The sequence below is a fragment of the Pteropus medius genome, unplaced genomic scaffold (assembly GCF_902729225.1).
Source record: "Pteropus medius unplaced genomic scaffold, Ma_sr-lr_union100, whole genome shotgun sequence".
Lineage (NCBI taxonomy): Eukaryota > Metazoa > Chordata > Mammalia > Chiroptera > Pteropodidae > Pteropus > Pteropus medius.
The window spans coordinates 17587673-17604039 of NW_024351730.1; the positions used below are offsets into that span (position 1 = coordinate 17587673).

At 37.3% G+C, this 16367-nt stretch overlaps 1 protein-coding gene across 9 annotated transcripts in view; it reads right to left on the minus strand.

Moving 5' to 3' along the window:
• Positions 1 to 15065, minus strand: part of EPHA5 (EPH receptor A5) — a 307470-nt gene extending 292405 nt beyond the window's left edge. For 4 of the 9 annotated variants that reach the window (XM_039845323.1, XM_039845329.1, XM_039845328.1 and 1 more), the window contains exon 1: positions 14072 to 15057. In XM_039845323.1, coding sequence (XP_039701257.1) covers positions 14072 to 14255 — 184 coding nt within the window. In that variant the 5' untranslated portion in view covers positions 14256 to 15057. Of the gene's footprint in view, positions 1 to 14071 lie in introns of all 9 variants that reach the window. The other 5 variants (XM_039845326.1, XM_039845324.1, XM_039845325.1 and 2 more) reach the window with 4 other exon arrangements.
• Positions 15066 to 16367: the final 1302 nt, after the last annotated feature.

Sequence of the window (16367 nt, forward strand, 5' to 3'; positions counted from 1 at the left end):
ATAATGGATAAGGGGGAACACTGAATTTAACAACATTCCGAAGTTGGCTCTGATAAATATGTCTAGGTTAGAAACCACTGGTACACAGTAAACTTTACCACATATAATTTTTAGAGAGATTTTTAAAAAGCTACAAGTCAGGATCATAGCACACTGATCTTCTATACAACATTTCTTTTATATTTTAACACAGTGGTTTTCACACTGAGCTCACGATAGCCCCTGTGGTTCTAAAGAGATGACTCAGAGGCACGAGCAGATGAAGGGAGGGAAGAGGTAAAAACACAGGCAAGAAAGCCAATAACTCTATCTGCTTCATGTATTGGGTTTCCACAGTGATTTTTGAATGAGAGTTTCTGCTACTTAAAAAAAAAAGTTTGAAAACCACTTCTCATATAATGTCCTTGGCTTTCAATAATGACTTATATAAGAACCTATTAGTACAAACCAGTTCTGCATATTTTGAAAATTGTTAAGAATATTATTCATGATATTTTCAATACCTCAAACACAAACATCACTGAGACCAGCTTCTCTCAAACCCCAGAGTCAGGAAAAAATGCTTTTTCCTGATGAACTGACAGATTTTCTGCCAGGAAATGAGAACTGTGTAACTGAAAGCTTATACTCAAGTTTTCTATTCAGTTGCTTTAGCATCGATGATAGTGAGATTTTCATGTCTCCATTTACTTTGCTTATATTTGTATTATTCTTATATTTTTTATAAAATGTGATTTTTGTAATAAAAACATAATTCCTTCTTTGAAAGATGGTATGCACAAATAAAATACAAATCATAATACTAAGTACATTTAGATAAGTGTAATCTATAGCAGAGTGGGTGCAGCCAAGAGCTTCCGTATCAAACACACCTGGTTCCTATTGTATTTTTTGTGTGATGCAATACAAATTATTTAATTTCTCCAAAATCCAATCTCCCACACATAAACTGGAATAATGATGTCCATTTTATAGCATTGTGAGAATTAAAGATGATGCGGTACTGTTTTCATAGCAATTATTATCCCTCTCATCTACAGAAAGATTCTATTCAATGAATTCTAAGCTCTGCAGAATACAACATTAACCCACCTATATTTCTGATGTATTTGTCATATTTTTTAGAGTAAATAAAAATGTGTTCAAGAGGAATAGTTAATTAACTATACCAACCAGACACGGGATAGAATTAAACACACTAACCAAAGAGTAACCAAATTATACTTAAAAAGCCATTCATCATTGTTTTAAACTTTCTCCTTCATATATCAAATTTTAATGCTATTCTATTCACATGGTTGGTGGTATCCATTTTCCTGCTACATTCCATGTAATATTAAGAATTCTGACCAAGTCATAAATCTAAAGTGCTTCATAAAGTAAGTGACAGTCTAAATAATCTAGGAAATCTAGAACAAATGAAAGGGTAAATCTATCCTCGCCCAAGAGATTTTAACCATTAAGAAACAGATATTTTATATTAATTGTTTTTCTAGAGGTAAAATTAAGTCATGCTTAAAGCAGAAAAAAATATTTTATGGTGGCTGATAAGGGCTCAAGTCATGGATTCTGAGAATTTAGCTTAAGAAAGGGGCCAAAAAAAATCAGTAGTTGATTAAATCATGCCTAGTGACCACATGGTATCTACAAATTCTTTTCTAGTGGTTTACTAATCTCAGAATTTTCTTCTCATTGATTCTTTTGGTAAATCTAAAATATTTTACAGCTAAAATTCTTGGTATTAACTCATTTTGGTTGACAAATCATACAATCTCTGAGTTGATAACTTCACAATTTAGAAGCGACTCTATAATACCAGAGAGTCCAACCTGAATTTAGGGAAAAAACTACATTAGCTCTACCAGCAAAACAGTAAGTAATGAGGTGAGACTGGGTGTGGTTGAAAGCAGAATCTTTAAAGAAACAGAGGTTACTTAATAACATTCATTTTTTAAACATAATTTATAAACATAATATTGTAGAATATAACATATTTCAGTATAACATACTTGGGTTTGATTCTCACTAAGTTTACAGACAGGCAAAGCTTTCTCCATACTGATACATTTGGTAGATGCAAAAAAAAAAAAAAACCCCACAAATTCTTCCAGTTTTCTTAGAATTAACTTACTCTGGTAGAAAAATCATAGTGTCTCTATTAGTGGTAAATTCTCAGTCCAGAAGATAATTTTTTATCTGATTAAACTTTATTTTTTACAGCCATTTTTGTTATGATCAAATATTAAAAATGTACAAAGACGGAAAACTCAATTCCATCCCAGTATAATATGCTACTCATGCAATGAAAATTGATACATAGTCTTGGGGAAATTAGAAAGGCTTCTTACCTACTGTATAGACCCATACATAAAGACTGAGTTACCTAGTTGAAGGCAGGAACTGTGTTTCCTACTGAGCACACACAACCCAACTGCATGGAGCAGGTGTCCCCGACAGGAGCCTGGAGTGGAGGCACAGGAGGGAAGTGACAGGAGAGGTAGGCCAGAAGCAAATCACTGAGAATGCCGTACTCCAGCTTAAGGAGTTTAGATCTTATCCCGAGGTTACTGAGAGCCATTGAAGAATGTACCCAGGGAGTAAACAAGGGCTGCTTGGGCAATTGAACAGAAGTCAAGTGCTTTTCTTCTGGTATTTCCACTTATAATAATTCTAGACAGTGCACACTGACCAAGGGGTGAGGGGAAAATGAGACCTTGCTAATTATCAGAATGCCAAACCACACTATTTTTTTTTGCACATATAATATTTAACTCATAACTCATATATTTAACTTATATAACTCAGATAATGCTTACTGTGTATCAGAATTTTAAAAACACTACATTGATGTGAATTCACTCAATCTTTACAAGCCTCGACCATATTAATACTCCCATTTTACAGACAAGAAAGCATAGGCACAGGGAGGTTTTCTACCTTGCGTAAGGTCACACAGATTGAAGCGACTCAACCAGGGTCCCAAGTCTGTGTCTCTACTACTCTGCAGTATCGCTTCCTAAAATGGAGCACTGGTTCTGTGGTCATAAGACTTTGGCTTTGAAACTATTTCTCACTTTTTTAATAGATCAAACTTTCAGTTCCTTTGTTTTTAACAAGGATTTGTCCAATCCATACTATAGGATTTTTTATATGAGATTCTTAAAACATAATGTACATCAGTACATTTTGTAAACTATAGAGCACTTTAAAAATATAAACCACATAGAGTGATTATAAAAATATTGACTATAACCCTGTACAAAAAGAGAAAAAAAAGCACCTAAAGGCTTGGCTTAGATGGGAGAAAAAATGTGAATACATTTTCTACTGAACTTTTCGGTCCTCTCACTTGTTACTTAAAATAGTATTGCCTAAAAAATATAATATCACAAGTTAAGTCAAAACCATGTTTTCAAAACTGTCCTCTATTCCCAACAGAACAAGAGTAGTGATCAGCAACAGACAGCACTTTAGTGGGGAGAGTTTCTTAATGGGATATAAAGCTAAAATGTGGCCTGAGCTACAGATTGAGAACTGGGTTACTTATATACTAAAGTAATGAAAACAATTTTAAAAGTAAGAATACATGCTCTGAAATAGGGAGCAATGTGTGGGAAGAGGTCTTGCCTTGTGTTAGTGGTGTTCAGGGCAGTGAAAAGGGGGATGTCAACATGGGATAAATCAGTCTGTAACAGCCCCGATGACCAGAAGTTGATCAAATGTTTACTGAAACGGGGGGAAAATTGAGCTATAAGTGATCATGAGAGCAAATATACCTAGGGTTCCACATGAATTTTTGTATGTGCTTTTACTGTATTTCAGTCACTGATCTCTCCCAGTGTAGAAGTGGTAGGAGCAATGCTGGAGTCAGACTGCCTCGATCACTTTCAGATTTGTAATTCTGAGCAAGTTATTTAACCATCCCTGCCTCACTTTCTACATGTGTAAAATAAGAATTATTATTATTATTATTTCTTAGACTTGCTTTGAGAAAAATAAATGAATATATATGTAAAGTACTTAGAACAATGTCTGGCACACTATATGTCAGTAATGAATGTTAGTTATAATTACTGTATAAAAATGCATAAACTCTTTAGCACACAAACACAAACATACATTTCATAAGCAGATCTAAATACAGGATGCTCTAAATTTCTTCATATTTATTTATGTTCACTTATAGAAAGAAAAAAAAATCTCAGAATTATATTAAAAATTTTTTGAAAATAGAAAAACCCAATTAAATTTCCAAGTAATATTTCAAATTCTGAATATAACTGAAGATATCAGAAAATTTTATATTTCAGGCTAAAATTGTGGTGTCAAATTATAGTGTCAGATATTTCTCTTAAGAAACTTTAAAGGATTTAATACTCTCAACTAAACACTTTCAGCAGCATCTTACAGGTCATTTTAATCTATCTATCTATCTATCGATCTATCTATCTATCTATCTATCTAATGGATAACATGCTATACTAAAACTAAATATCTAAAATATTTGAAGATATTCCTTGATATGTTTTATAGCTAATAAGTAACATCTGAACTCTATCTGGGGAATAAGGAAGTAAAATGCAACAGTTACAACCAATGATCCTAAAACTGATAGTTTCCATTCTATCTCCTAATCAAATCCTAGTGTTCAATATTAAATAAGGAGGAAAGCAGTAGAAAATTGGGACTTCATGTGGTTGATTTTTATCTTGGATAGCTCTATGAAAAATTTGATATGTAGTTATTTTTGTTAGATTGTTTTCTTGTCCCAGATTCCCTTTAATCATTCAGTGCAAGGGAGATGATGAACTATGACTGTGAAATCTTACCTCAAATATATCATATTTAGTGGCACGGGAAACGTAGGAACTAACATTATTGTGTACCTGCTTTGCTCTAGGAATTATACTAGGCAACATACATAAATTTTTATTTTATTTTTACAACAATCTTATCAGTGTGTGTTAACACTTGATTTTAACTATGTGGAATTTGAGGTGACAGGTTCAAGACTATACCACTAACATATGGTAGAGGTCATTTCATGGTCTATGCGTCTCCCCATTTGCACTACCCAGTGAGAGGCACAATTATTGTGAACTTAATTAAACTACAGGGCCCTCAATGACATAGGCCTTTTCCCTGCCACTGAGGTACTAGCAAAGTGTTTACTAAATCCCTTTCTATTACCTTTACAAAAGTAAGATATTTTTGTATTCTTTTTCTTAAAGAAGTTTCTTCACATAACAAGCTTAAGTCCACAAAACTTGCACCCAGTGCTTTTATTTATCCTGATCTTTCCCCAGCAACTGGATGTTTCCAAAGTGGACTATGCAGAACTTTAATCGGCTACATTCCCACAACTTACATTTGTGTAGTGCTCTACTAATTAGAAAATTGTTTCATTTTGTTTGTTCTCCACAACAATTACGTAAAGCAGGTAGTACCAAATTACAAATAAATGAACTGAAGTCAAGAAAAAAATAATTTAACAAGTATTCACAGAGCTGAGAGTTAGTAAAGGATGGAGATTAACCTGTAAACAACAAAAAAAGACTAGTTTGTTTTTGAATTTCAAAGCCAGGATATTTTTTCATCCTTGTTTATTTTTTTCTGTAATTCTAAATCATTAAATCCTTTCCCTATTTTATTTTACAAACTTAAATTAAAAACGAGTGACTCTAAATCTGCAAAATTAAATCTGTTGTCCCGCCCCCCACCTTCAGGGAAATCAAAATATGATGGCTCCAAACTAGATATGCTTAAAATTCTTCAGAGATAGCCGTTTTCAAGTATTTTCTACTTTTCTTAGAAGGCTTGTTTTACTCCCTTGTAGGAGACTTATTACTGTATCACGACACTGCCTAGGGTGAAACTCAGAAGAGTCTGTTGTTATCTTCCACAAGACCAGGTAGTCTGCCTCACCTGTCCAGCCACCACACAAGGCTAGGGCTCTGTGTAAAAGTTAGAATTTGGCTCTCAGAGAAAGCTCCTGCTGTGGACTGCTGGGCTGAACTGGTGCCAGCAGGATCTACCTGCTGAGTTTGTCTTTACACAAGAAAGACATTAACAAGCATCCTGGAACAGAAAGGGACAGCTAGTGAAAAGTAAATAAGTGAGCTATCTTATAAGAAACTTAAAACTGACAGAGACACCTTAAACTCTGTACTTCTGATTTATGAATTAAGTAAAGAAATACATGACTTGATTTGACACAGCCTACTCTTTACCTTTAGAAACCGGGTTCCATGATTTATTTAATAGGTCATTATTATCTTATACCCAAATTGAAATTACAACTTCCTCGGGGGTGTTGGAAGATCACAGGCCAGGGCTCCCATACTCTTACTTTGGTTTGACTTTATGTGGATGGAGTGCTGACAGAGAAGGTGGGAAAAAGGAGGGAGAGAGAAAGAGAAAAGAAGGAACAGCGTATGTCCTCTTTGTGAAAAATCATCAATTTGTTTACTTTTGATTTCTGTCCTTTGCTATGTTACACTTCTATAAAAATATATTAAATTAAAATATGCATATAAAAACAGAAAGGAAGGAAAAGAAGGTGGGGGGGGGAAAGATTGAGAAAAAGAAGGGAAGAGGAAGAGAGATGTGAGTGTGAAATAAGAGAAAAAAGAAACTACCCATCTCAGAGTAAAGAACAGACTGTATTTTGTTGAAATCTCCCAATACTTATCCTGAAATATGTTCCCAAGTGGGAATATTTTCTCACAAAGCACATGCAAAATATTTCAACCCTCAGGTTTTGGCTCTTTGATTTTTTTTTCACAGAATAATTTACTGACCAGAATTATGGACTCAGTTTAGTTAGAACCTACGTGTGATAGATGTAGAAAATGGCCTGGGCAATAGTCCAGCCACTAAAACAGAATTAGAATCATCACAGATACTTTAGTTCCAATTATTTAATCTGTGGGGGTGCCTAATGCCACAAGTATCTGGCATGACTCAACAAAAAATAGAGCTTACAGAGAAACAGAAGAAAAAAACCTAAATGGATCAAATAAAATGAACTAAGAGTTTTTTTTATTCATTAGGCTGGTATTTATATCTTCAGAGTCGCAGTGAAACAAATATAAATTTAGAGTGTGTGAGTGTGCGCGTGTGTGCAGAGTTTGATATTTTTAAAATAATATAAAAAATAAAACCCAAGCATTTTTTATTAATATCAAGTTCATCGTGACACTATCTGACATCCCTCCCCACTCTTTCTTCCAGCCTCACCATGACCTTTCTACACACCCCAAAATGTGTCCATGTGCACATACACCAACATCTGACCAGGTTACCACATTCTGCTTAATAAGTGCACCACAATTAAAGCTATGAACACTGAATTGCTAGGAGACATTGAGGAAAGAATGCATGCATGCCTGACCTAGGGTTGAACTTGATCAGCAAAGTTCTGTATATATGTTCTCCATTAACTTAAGAAATAATTTAATTGATATCAACAAAGTAATACATAAACTGATCAGAGACCAAACGCTGTTTAACCTGTAGGAAAAGAAGAACGAGAATAAAGCTTAATTATGAACAGAACCTACTAGGTTTTCCTTAACTGGAATACATTGTAAACAGTACTCTAAAGCTCACACATATTACAGGATTTTCAGGCAATGTTTTAAATAGTAGAAATGACTCCTTATAGTTTCTTTAAATCGCTAAAGATAAGTCATCTTAAAATTATACTAACATTAAATGTCAGTTAATAAAGGTCATGCTAACCACATTGTTTTCAAAAACTCCAAATGGTGCACCTACTAGTTTCATTTTATGCCTTTGCAACACCTGGGATTCTCGTTAGAGATACTAGATGAAAAAAGTGAGCTTTTAGAGAACAAAAAAGGAGCAAGACCAAAAATTACCAGATATTTCACCAGACACAATTCAAATTCCTATGTACCTTCAAGCACTTGTTATTTTATTTTATTTTATTTTATTTTATTTTATTTTATTTTATTTTATTTTATTTTATTTTATTTTATTTTATTTTTTGCTTTGAACTAACATTACATTGGGCAGGAAATTTTTAAGATGGTAATGAAAAAAGCTAAAAGGTAATTTAAAAATCTCTATTTTCTATGAAATTCATGGATTAAAATTATATTTTAAATCATTCGTTCAGTGTTTTCTACTGTTACTGTAAGACAAATTTTAAATTTGAGTCGTCTCTTGATTTTATGTGATCAGAATAATTATAATGAAAAATCCTATACTACATGTGAAATCTATAGTCAGAACAAAGAAGTAAATTCTGATCAAGTTTTAATACTGAAGAATATTTGTACCACTCTCTATTTGTAGCTTGATTTATATATAGCTATTTCATAGGACAATTTATGACATCAATGATCTTACCAGTATCTTTGTGGAAAGTTTTAGAATATCTTATACATGTTTTAAATATATTATCAAAAATGAGTTATTGGTCCAAATTTGAATTTAAAATTCTTAAAGATATTTTTCTTGTTCAGAAAAAAAAGTTTTGTCATGTTAAAACATTTTAAAATCTATTTCATTAACTCTGAATAAACAAAATATCTGGAAAGTCAAAAACTAAATAGGGAAGAGTTAATACATGTTAAAAGGAGACTCCCCTATGTACTCATGCTAATTGTTTTGGAATTTCAAACCTAAATTCTTAAAAATGAATCATTTACATTTTGATTTAAATATTTGCAATGGAACCAACGATTCAGACAAGATTTTCACAGTGAATAACTGTCAAACTTTCCAGTTTCTAATAGCTATGTGCTGCTTTAAAAATTATTATGAATACAGCAGAGATTCTGTTATTACTGTTTCTTATATCAACAAAGTAATACATCTCACTGAATAAACCCATTTTGTTATGTTAAAGATATATATTATAACACTTTTTGTAAAAACTGAGCCACTTTAATCTATGTTTACAAAGTCTCTAGAACTCATTTTGTCAGCTATTCTTATACACACCTACAGATACATAAGTGTACCAACTGGTCTGGGATAGAACATACGATAAATATTTTAATGTCAATTAAAAGTACCATCACATGTGTTTATACAACTGACTAGAATAACTCCTTTAAAGAAATCCCTACCTAACCAACCGATACTATAAATTTTGATATAATAACTAAATATGTATTTACTTAGTAGAGCATACCAGTAGAAGCTATTCTTCTCTATAGATAAATACATATTCACCAAAGATAATAGAACAGCAAGAATCATTCTGAGTCTCTCAGGTAACAATTTACATTTTTAGCTCTCATATTGCTTTTAGTCAAAATTTGCTCTTTCTGAAAAGAAAAAAAAAGATAAACATTGCAATGACTTTTTAATGCTATATAAGCAAGTCTGACTATTCAAATTTCAGTTAATTCATGCTTTATGAAAGCTTTATGAAAACAATTGTTAAACTATTTTAAGACTGTTAAAAGTGCCATATTCACCTGTGAATAATTAGGTACCTCTGCTAACTTAAATTCAAACTATTCAGTAGTAAAATGGAATATATCTGCTAATTTAAATTGAAAAATAAACTAAAAAGAGTCATCATCACTTTTTGCAGTAGTTCTTCAAGATATAACCATATTTTCCTTTTTAAAAAAGAACATTAAGTTCGATTCATAAAAGGAAAAATAGATGTAGTTAGATAATCTTGAACATTATACTCTATTTTTACAGTCAAAAGTAGAAATGAAAGAGAAATTAGTCATTCAAGCAAATACATAAAAAAGTACTCCAAAGGAGATTCAAGTGGTCAAGTCAATTAACAACAATGTAGTGAAAATAACTATAGTATAGTTATTTTTTCAACAGTAGTAATATTTTATGAAGTCTAAGATTTAATTAAATAGCTTGGGAATGTTTGTCTATAAATAGTTATGTTATCTCATTTTGATATTTTATGTAGAAGTACTCTGGTCACATTTTGTAGAACAGAATATTAATACTATAAAACATCCTAAGTAGTGCATATCTAAGTATAAAAAATAAACCCTTTTCCTATACCAATTATATCCTATGTCGATCAAAATGAAGAATTAATAGTATTTACAAGTGGCGATATTACAAGAATATTTACAATCAATCAAAGGAGAAATTTCCATGGTAAATGCAGGAATTGTCCATCCTCTTCTCTGTCTTTACGAAGAAATGAAATCCTGACACCCAAGAAGATATGTCTACCTCAAAAAAGAAAAAAAAAAAAAGCTTAAATTTTCAAGACCCGACCTTCTGCCCCTCTTTCACCGTTTATAAAAGCAAAAACCCAAACTCTTCCTGGTCCCTTCTATTTCCAACAATCTATGATTCAAATAGGGGTAATGGCTCCCTTTTTTTGTTCACTAACGTCCTGGAGAGGAAATGATTTTACTATCCTTTTTCTGTGGGGTCCCGCCACTTCATCTAAAAGGAAATGAATTACAACAGGATGACAAGGCCACAAAACAAAGCCATTTAGTTTTACAAATCTATTATGTCGTCCAATCTGTTTTATGGGCCTGGTCCTATTATAAACCAAGAAAAACCCTAAAACAAACGTTCTTCCTTTTCTTTCTTTCCATTGAAAAGATCTGCAATTGTATGACTGTTTTTCAAAAAAAAAAAAAAAGATTGTTTTTCAAACAACTTAGCCCCCAGTTTTTTCCCCTATGGTTTTTATTTTTCCCCTAGGGACCCTCTATCCCACTTTCTCAAATATACAAAACATTCAGAGACAAGAAACTGGACTTTTCAAATACAAACTGCTGACAACTGTCAGAAGCACTTTACTGGGACATTACTGACTGTAGCTTCAATGAATTAAGCTTGATTCACTGCGGGTGAATCATTTTCAATGCAGAGCTGTTCAACAGTAATTGGCCAAGAATCCCTGCTGCGAAAAGCACTTGTCAAATAATGCTTGTTTACAAATATATCTCCAGACAGAAAAAGTGGCAGTTACTGAATAAGTTCAGGGCCACCTCCAGTACTCATAACAGTGGGCATGCTCCCTTTACTTATTAAATATATTAAAAATTTCACTTGTTATACATTTGTCCTGCTTGATTGATCTTAGATTAGTTTCTCACTAAATACACTCTAAATTATTTTATAATAAAGAAGTTTTGTGTATTATACTATAGTTCAAAGATTTCTTCCACATATAGTTTATGCCTAATGATGTAATACAAAAACAAAAGATATATTTATTATATCTTAGACTTCAGGCTAAAGAGTAAATTTTCCTCTTATCATCTTTTATCCAACATATTTTAATTCATTTCATATCAATCTAAGATTCTAGATGTATGATTTTCTGTTCAATTCTGCTTAGCTATGTCTATCAAAGTTAAATTTTAAAAATGACTGGAATACTAATTATGAATGTAAACTCACATTTATTTATAGCTGCCATGAAATCTTTTTCTCACATAATGGGAGCATTATGTTATACTCATATATAGTGTATACATACACTACAGTCTGGGAAATAACTAAGCATCCATAGGTTGGAGAAGCATAGAATATGCAAGCAAGTTATTAATGGATTCAGTGCATCATTAAATCTTTCTGCCTCTGATCTTCCACGGTCCCTCCAGAAATAAAGAATCAAAAACAAACTTAACTCCAATCTGAATCTTTAAATAAACTGCTGTTATAAATATCGATATATTCTTGTTCTACTTTAACGCTATCATGTAGAAACAAAAAGAAGAGAACAACAAATTTTAGAGAAAAACAAATAAAGGTCTGGGATGATACTAATGGAAAAATAGAAAACTGTTGGGAGGAGAAAGGATGAATGAAATGAAGTTGTATATATTAATAAGACTTTATTTCTAATTATGTAAAATAGTGACACCTTATTAAATGTGCTCCGAAGAGCAGACACACCTTTATTTTTACTGTCTTCAGAGCAGTGGGTGTTAAGGTAGCATTCATTTTTGCTTAGACCACTACCAACCCCATCTCACTGTAGCCCAAGTTTCGCTGTGTGTTCGACTAGTTGGAGTAAGAACAATACAACCCGTGGATGGCAAGTTTACAAAATCAGCCAGTCTGTCTTCCACAAGATTCAAGCCCCACTTACAACACCTTAGGAGACCAGCGCTATTTCCTGGTCTTGCCTTCATATCCTTCTGCCTCTTCTTCCTCGCCACACAGTCTTGGCCCATGTTCCCATTCAGCATCATCCTGAGACTTCATCTCTTCCCAATCTCTAACCAAGAGTTCCTACTCGTTTCCATCTCCACATAGGCCCCTTACCCCATCACACCAGGAGAGAAAACAAACAAACAAACAAACAAACAAACAAACAAACATGATAGGAACACGAAAGAATGAATATTGCTATTACTATCACTCTTTAAATTCAAACCAGGATGCCCCTTCCGGTGGAATAAGACAGTTTAAAAAAGGACTGCTAATGTCGTTATAATCCTCTGGCCTTCTAACATAATGAATCCAACATGAGATGTTAATAAAAGGGCTACGACTACAAATTACAGTTTTTCAACTTTATGGGGAAGGAGAAAATACTGATTGCTTGGATTAAGCATAGAAGATCACAGATAGATGATAGATAAATAGATGATTGGTAGGTAGGTAGATACATAAGACAGATCACACTACATATAATCCTTAAATCAGATTTAAAAAAATAAATTTTGGAATTTAAGAGAGAAGTTAATGGAATAGAGTGAGGTGGGGAGTCTCTATCTGCCTTGCCATGGTTCCTAGGGAGCTGGCAGCTCTCTGAAACCAGCTCAGCGTCTTCACCTTCTCAAGCCAAGACAAAACCCGTGAGAGTCACGAGGACACGCACGCCCCTACCGCTACTGCTTCATCTTTCCAGTCCAGCGTCCCCTGCCACAGGAGTAGAAGGAATTTAAGGTTCTGTGCCTCACTCGTCGCATCTGGAGCCCCAAATAGAAATCCCAGCCTTCCAGTGATGGGATACGGTTTTTAATGTTTTCGTGAAGGGGCTGAGTGCTTCTTTAGCCCTGATATCTGAGATGTGAGATGCTGCCCCCGGCCCTAGAAGAATGCGCCCTTGAGCTGAGACCCTAGCGCAAAGAGGAGTTCGGGTGTGTGAGAGGAGCAAGGGCGGCTGGAGCGGCCCCGGAGGCTGAGGGCTGTGTGCCCAGCGGTGGGGGGCAGAGGGGCTGCGCGCACCTCCGCGAGTAGCAAGCGCTGCACAGGTGTAGCTCCCGCGCTCTGCCCAACTCTCCCAGTGGCAGGCGGGGACAGACTTTCTGGGTCCAGAGCGTTAAGGAGAAGGGTTGGGGATTCCAGGATCCGGTGCCGAGCTGCAGCGGGACTTTTTCCTTCACGGAAACACAGAAAGAGAAGCCGAGGGAGGGGAGGGGGCAGCAGCAACTTCCTGGAAGCGACTCCCCCTACTCCCCTCCACCTCACGCTAAATCCCACCTCTCTGCCTTCTTCCACTTTCTCCTCAGTGTGATTATGAGCCCCCCAAGTGGGAGGCACCCTACAATGTGGGGCGACATCAGCCCTCTCCCTCTCTGGAGAAATAACAGCTCTTGCCACCCACCCCAGAATAGCAGCTGGTGATGCCCTAAATAACAGCTCCCAGAAGGCATTTTTCCTCAAAATAAAAGCATCCAGCCACCCCCACAACATTTCCCATCATCGGCCTCAAATAACGGTTTCTAAAAGCCCCACCGCTCCTGAGAACCAGCCGCTGCGCTTCAAACAGTTCCCAGTCCTTCAAGCCCGAAATGTCACTTCCCCACGCGCTTCTAGTGAGCCCCAGCCGCACCCAACCTCCTGGCGCGGGTCTCAGACCCCTCTGCCCCACTGGGTTCCAACTTCCCAGCCCTCCCAACCAGCACAAGCAGGTTCCTCGCCCAGCACTCCGCAGCTCATGTCAAACAATGCAACCATAGACATCAGGGAAAGAGGGAAAGGCTAGCGAAAACCGAAGACACATGTTAATTCGAGATCAGGAGTGCGATCTAGTCCGCGGCAGCTGTGCCCCGCGCGCCGCGACCCGCGCGCTTCCAGGCCCCGCCTCGCCAGTCCGCCCAGGGTCGCCTCGGTGACCCCACCACTGCTCTACCTTCGTTGCTGGGGCTGGCCAGGAGGGTCCGGAGCGCGGCGCACAGGAGAAGGCACGTCCAGAGGGGGGCCCTACGAGGTGCGGAGTAGCAGCCGGCCAGAGACGCAGGGGTGCTTGGGGGGTCGCCGCCGCCGCCGCCGGGAGGCCGCGGGCATCCCGCACCCCGGGGCCGCGAGCCCCGCATCTTCTAGCCTCCTCCGCTGGTGCTATCCCTCGAGGCTCAGTCCACAGCTCCGGCCTCGCTGAGGGGGCGAGGGAGGCTCGCAGCTCCTCCTCGTTTCCCGCGGGGTCTTCGCCTTCCCGCACGCGGCTCCTGCTAATGCGGAGACCGCGGATCCTCTGAGCCGGGTGAAGTTTGCTTCCGGCTCCTCTCTCCCTCCTCTCCAGTGGGTTAAATGAAATACTAGTTATGGTCGATAGTGCAGTTCTGGACCGGACTCAACGGTGTCGAGAAGGTCCCACGTCCTGTTTCTTTGACTCTAAGGACTTTTAAGGATTGAAGTCTTTTCAGTGCCACTGGGGGAAAAATAAAGGCTCCTCAATCTTCAGGGCTGAAGTGGACGAGGGTAAGGAAGACAAGTCATCTTAAGTCAAGACGAAATCCTCAATATAAAGAGAAAAAAGCAGGGTGGCTAAGGATAAAGGAAGAAGAATTGTGAAAATACAGGGTGGAGAAACTACGAAAGAGGCGAGCAACGGAAAGGATCCTGAGAGTTCAAAGAGGTTGACAGAAGGAAATAGCTGCTGGCTGAGTACTGACGAGCGGAGCTACTGAACGCGGCCAGCGGGCAGGAGCGCGGAGGCCGGCGGCGGCGGCGGCGGCGGCGGCGGCGGCGGCGGCGCGGAGCTGCTGCGGTTCCCGCTGCTCTGGGAGGAGGCGGTGTGTGAGCCGCTGCGAAGGCGAGATGGAAACTGCACCGCCACGGCGCGCTCCCGCTGTGTCTGGAGCTCCGTCGTCTTCTCTGCCTCCCGTCTCTGCACCTCCCACCCCCTCCCTCCTCCTCCCGCTAGCTCCCCCGCCCTCTGCTGCTCGCAGCCGCGCCAGGATCTACTGTAAGAGTGAGTTGTTTGGACGTAGTCACACACTCACGGAGGGAAGTAGTCTGGAGGCTGCCGTGGTGAGTGTTGCCTAGCGGTCTCCGGGAAAGGTGCGTCTCCCTCCCCGGATAATTAGGGCGAAGAATCCTCCTGACAACGCCTTGCGAGGACCCGGGCTCCCGGGAGGCGGAAGGGAAATGAGCTCTAGCTCAGTTGGCAACCCCTAGAGAAGCGGGTCCCTTGGTTTGGCATATTGCCTGCTGCCCATCACAGGCTTGTGGCATCAACAATCTTGTCGTCACATAGCCACACATGTGCAGGTTCTGCTGGTCCGTGGCTAGTTTCTTAAACACTCATATCGCTCAGAGCTGCTGACTTTTTTTCTGTTCTTCCAGTTCTTTGGCAGCTAGAGTGAGATTTGTCAACATTGCCTTCACCGGTAAATAGTAGAATTTCTAAATATAGAGACGGTAGCTGTGATTGAGATTTTAGGAAGTCAAAGTATTTGGCTTATTGAGATTTGTAGTGTGCCAGGTACGTTATGATGACTAAATTCGTTAATTTCATTGATAGACTATTTTAGTATATTAGAAATCATAGGTACTCACTTTAGCAGCACATATACTAAAATTACAAATCACAGGATATGCAGATATCTGCCATTAATTCCAGTGAAATTGGCACTGGTCAAATAATTTCAGGGATTTAAAAAAAATATTTTAATTTCTTGTGTTCTACTGCATTGAGAGACTTACAAATAACTAAGAAAAAAACTTTAAAATGATTAACTTTCTATGCTTCCCCTCTATATGTCTTGCTTTAACATTTTTCTTCAATTTTCCATTCTTTCAAAGAGATACCCCTGAAGGACAATTTTAGTATTCTGGCATAACAAAAACGACTGCAAAGAAATCATTTACAAAAAAAAAAAATGATTTTTAGAAGATAGGTTTTTTTGTTTAATTTGGTATATAGTAACTTGTAATCACGCCTAATAAGGGCGAGTCTGCTCACCAGTTTTGATATCTAGAATCCTGTTTATCTTCACAAATGTCTCATCATCTTTAGCTTATGACATTTGTTTTTTGTTTAAATATTTGCAATAAGTATGAAAATAAAGCAGCAGAGGTGCAGTTTTGTAAAGAGGTGGAAGCCCGTCTTTGACTTTTTTTCTGAAATGTTTTGGCACCAGAAATCTAAAAGCTGCTTCTTTCTATTATAATGTGCTTCAAATGCATGAAACAAATTTAAAGGAAAA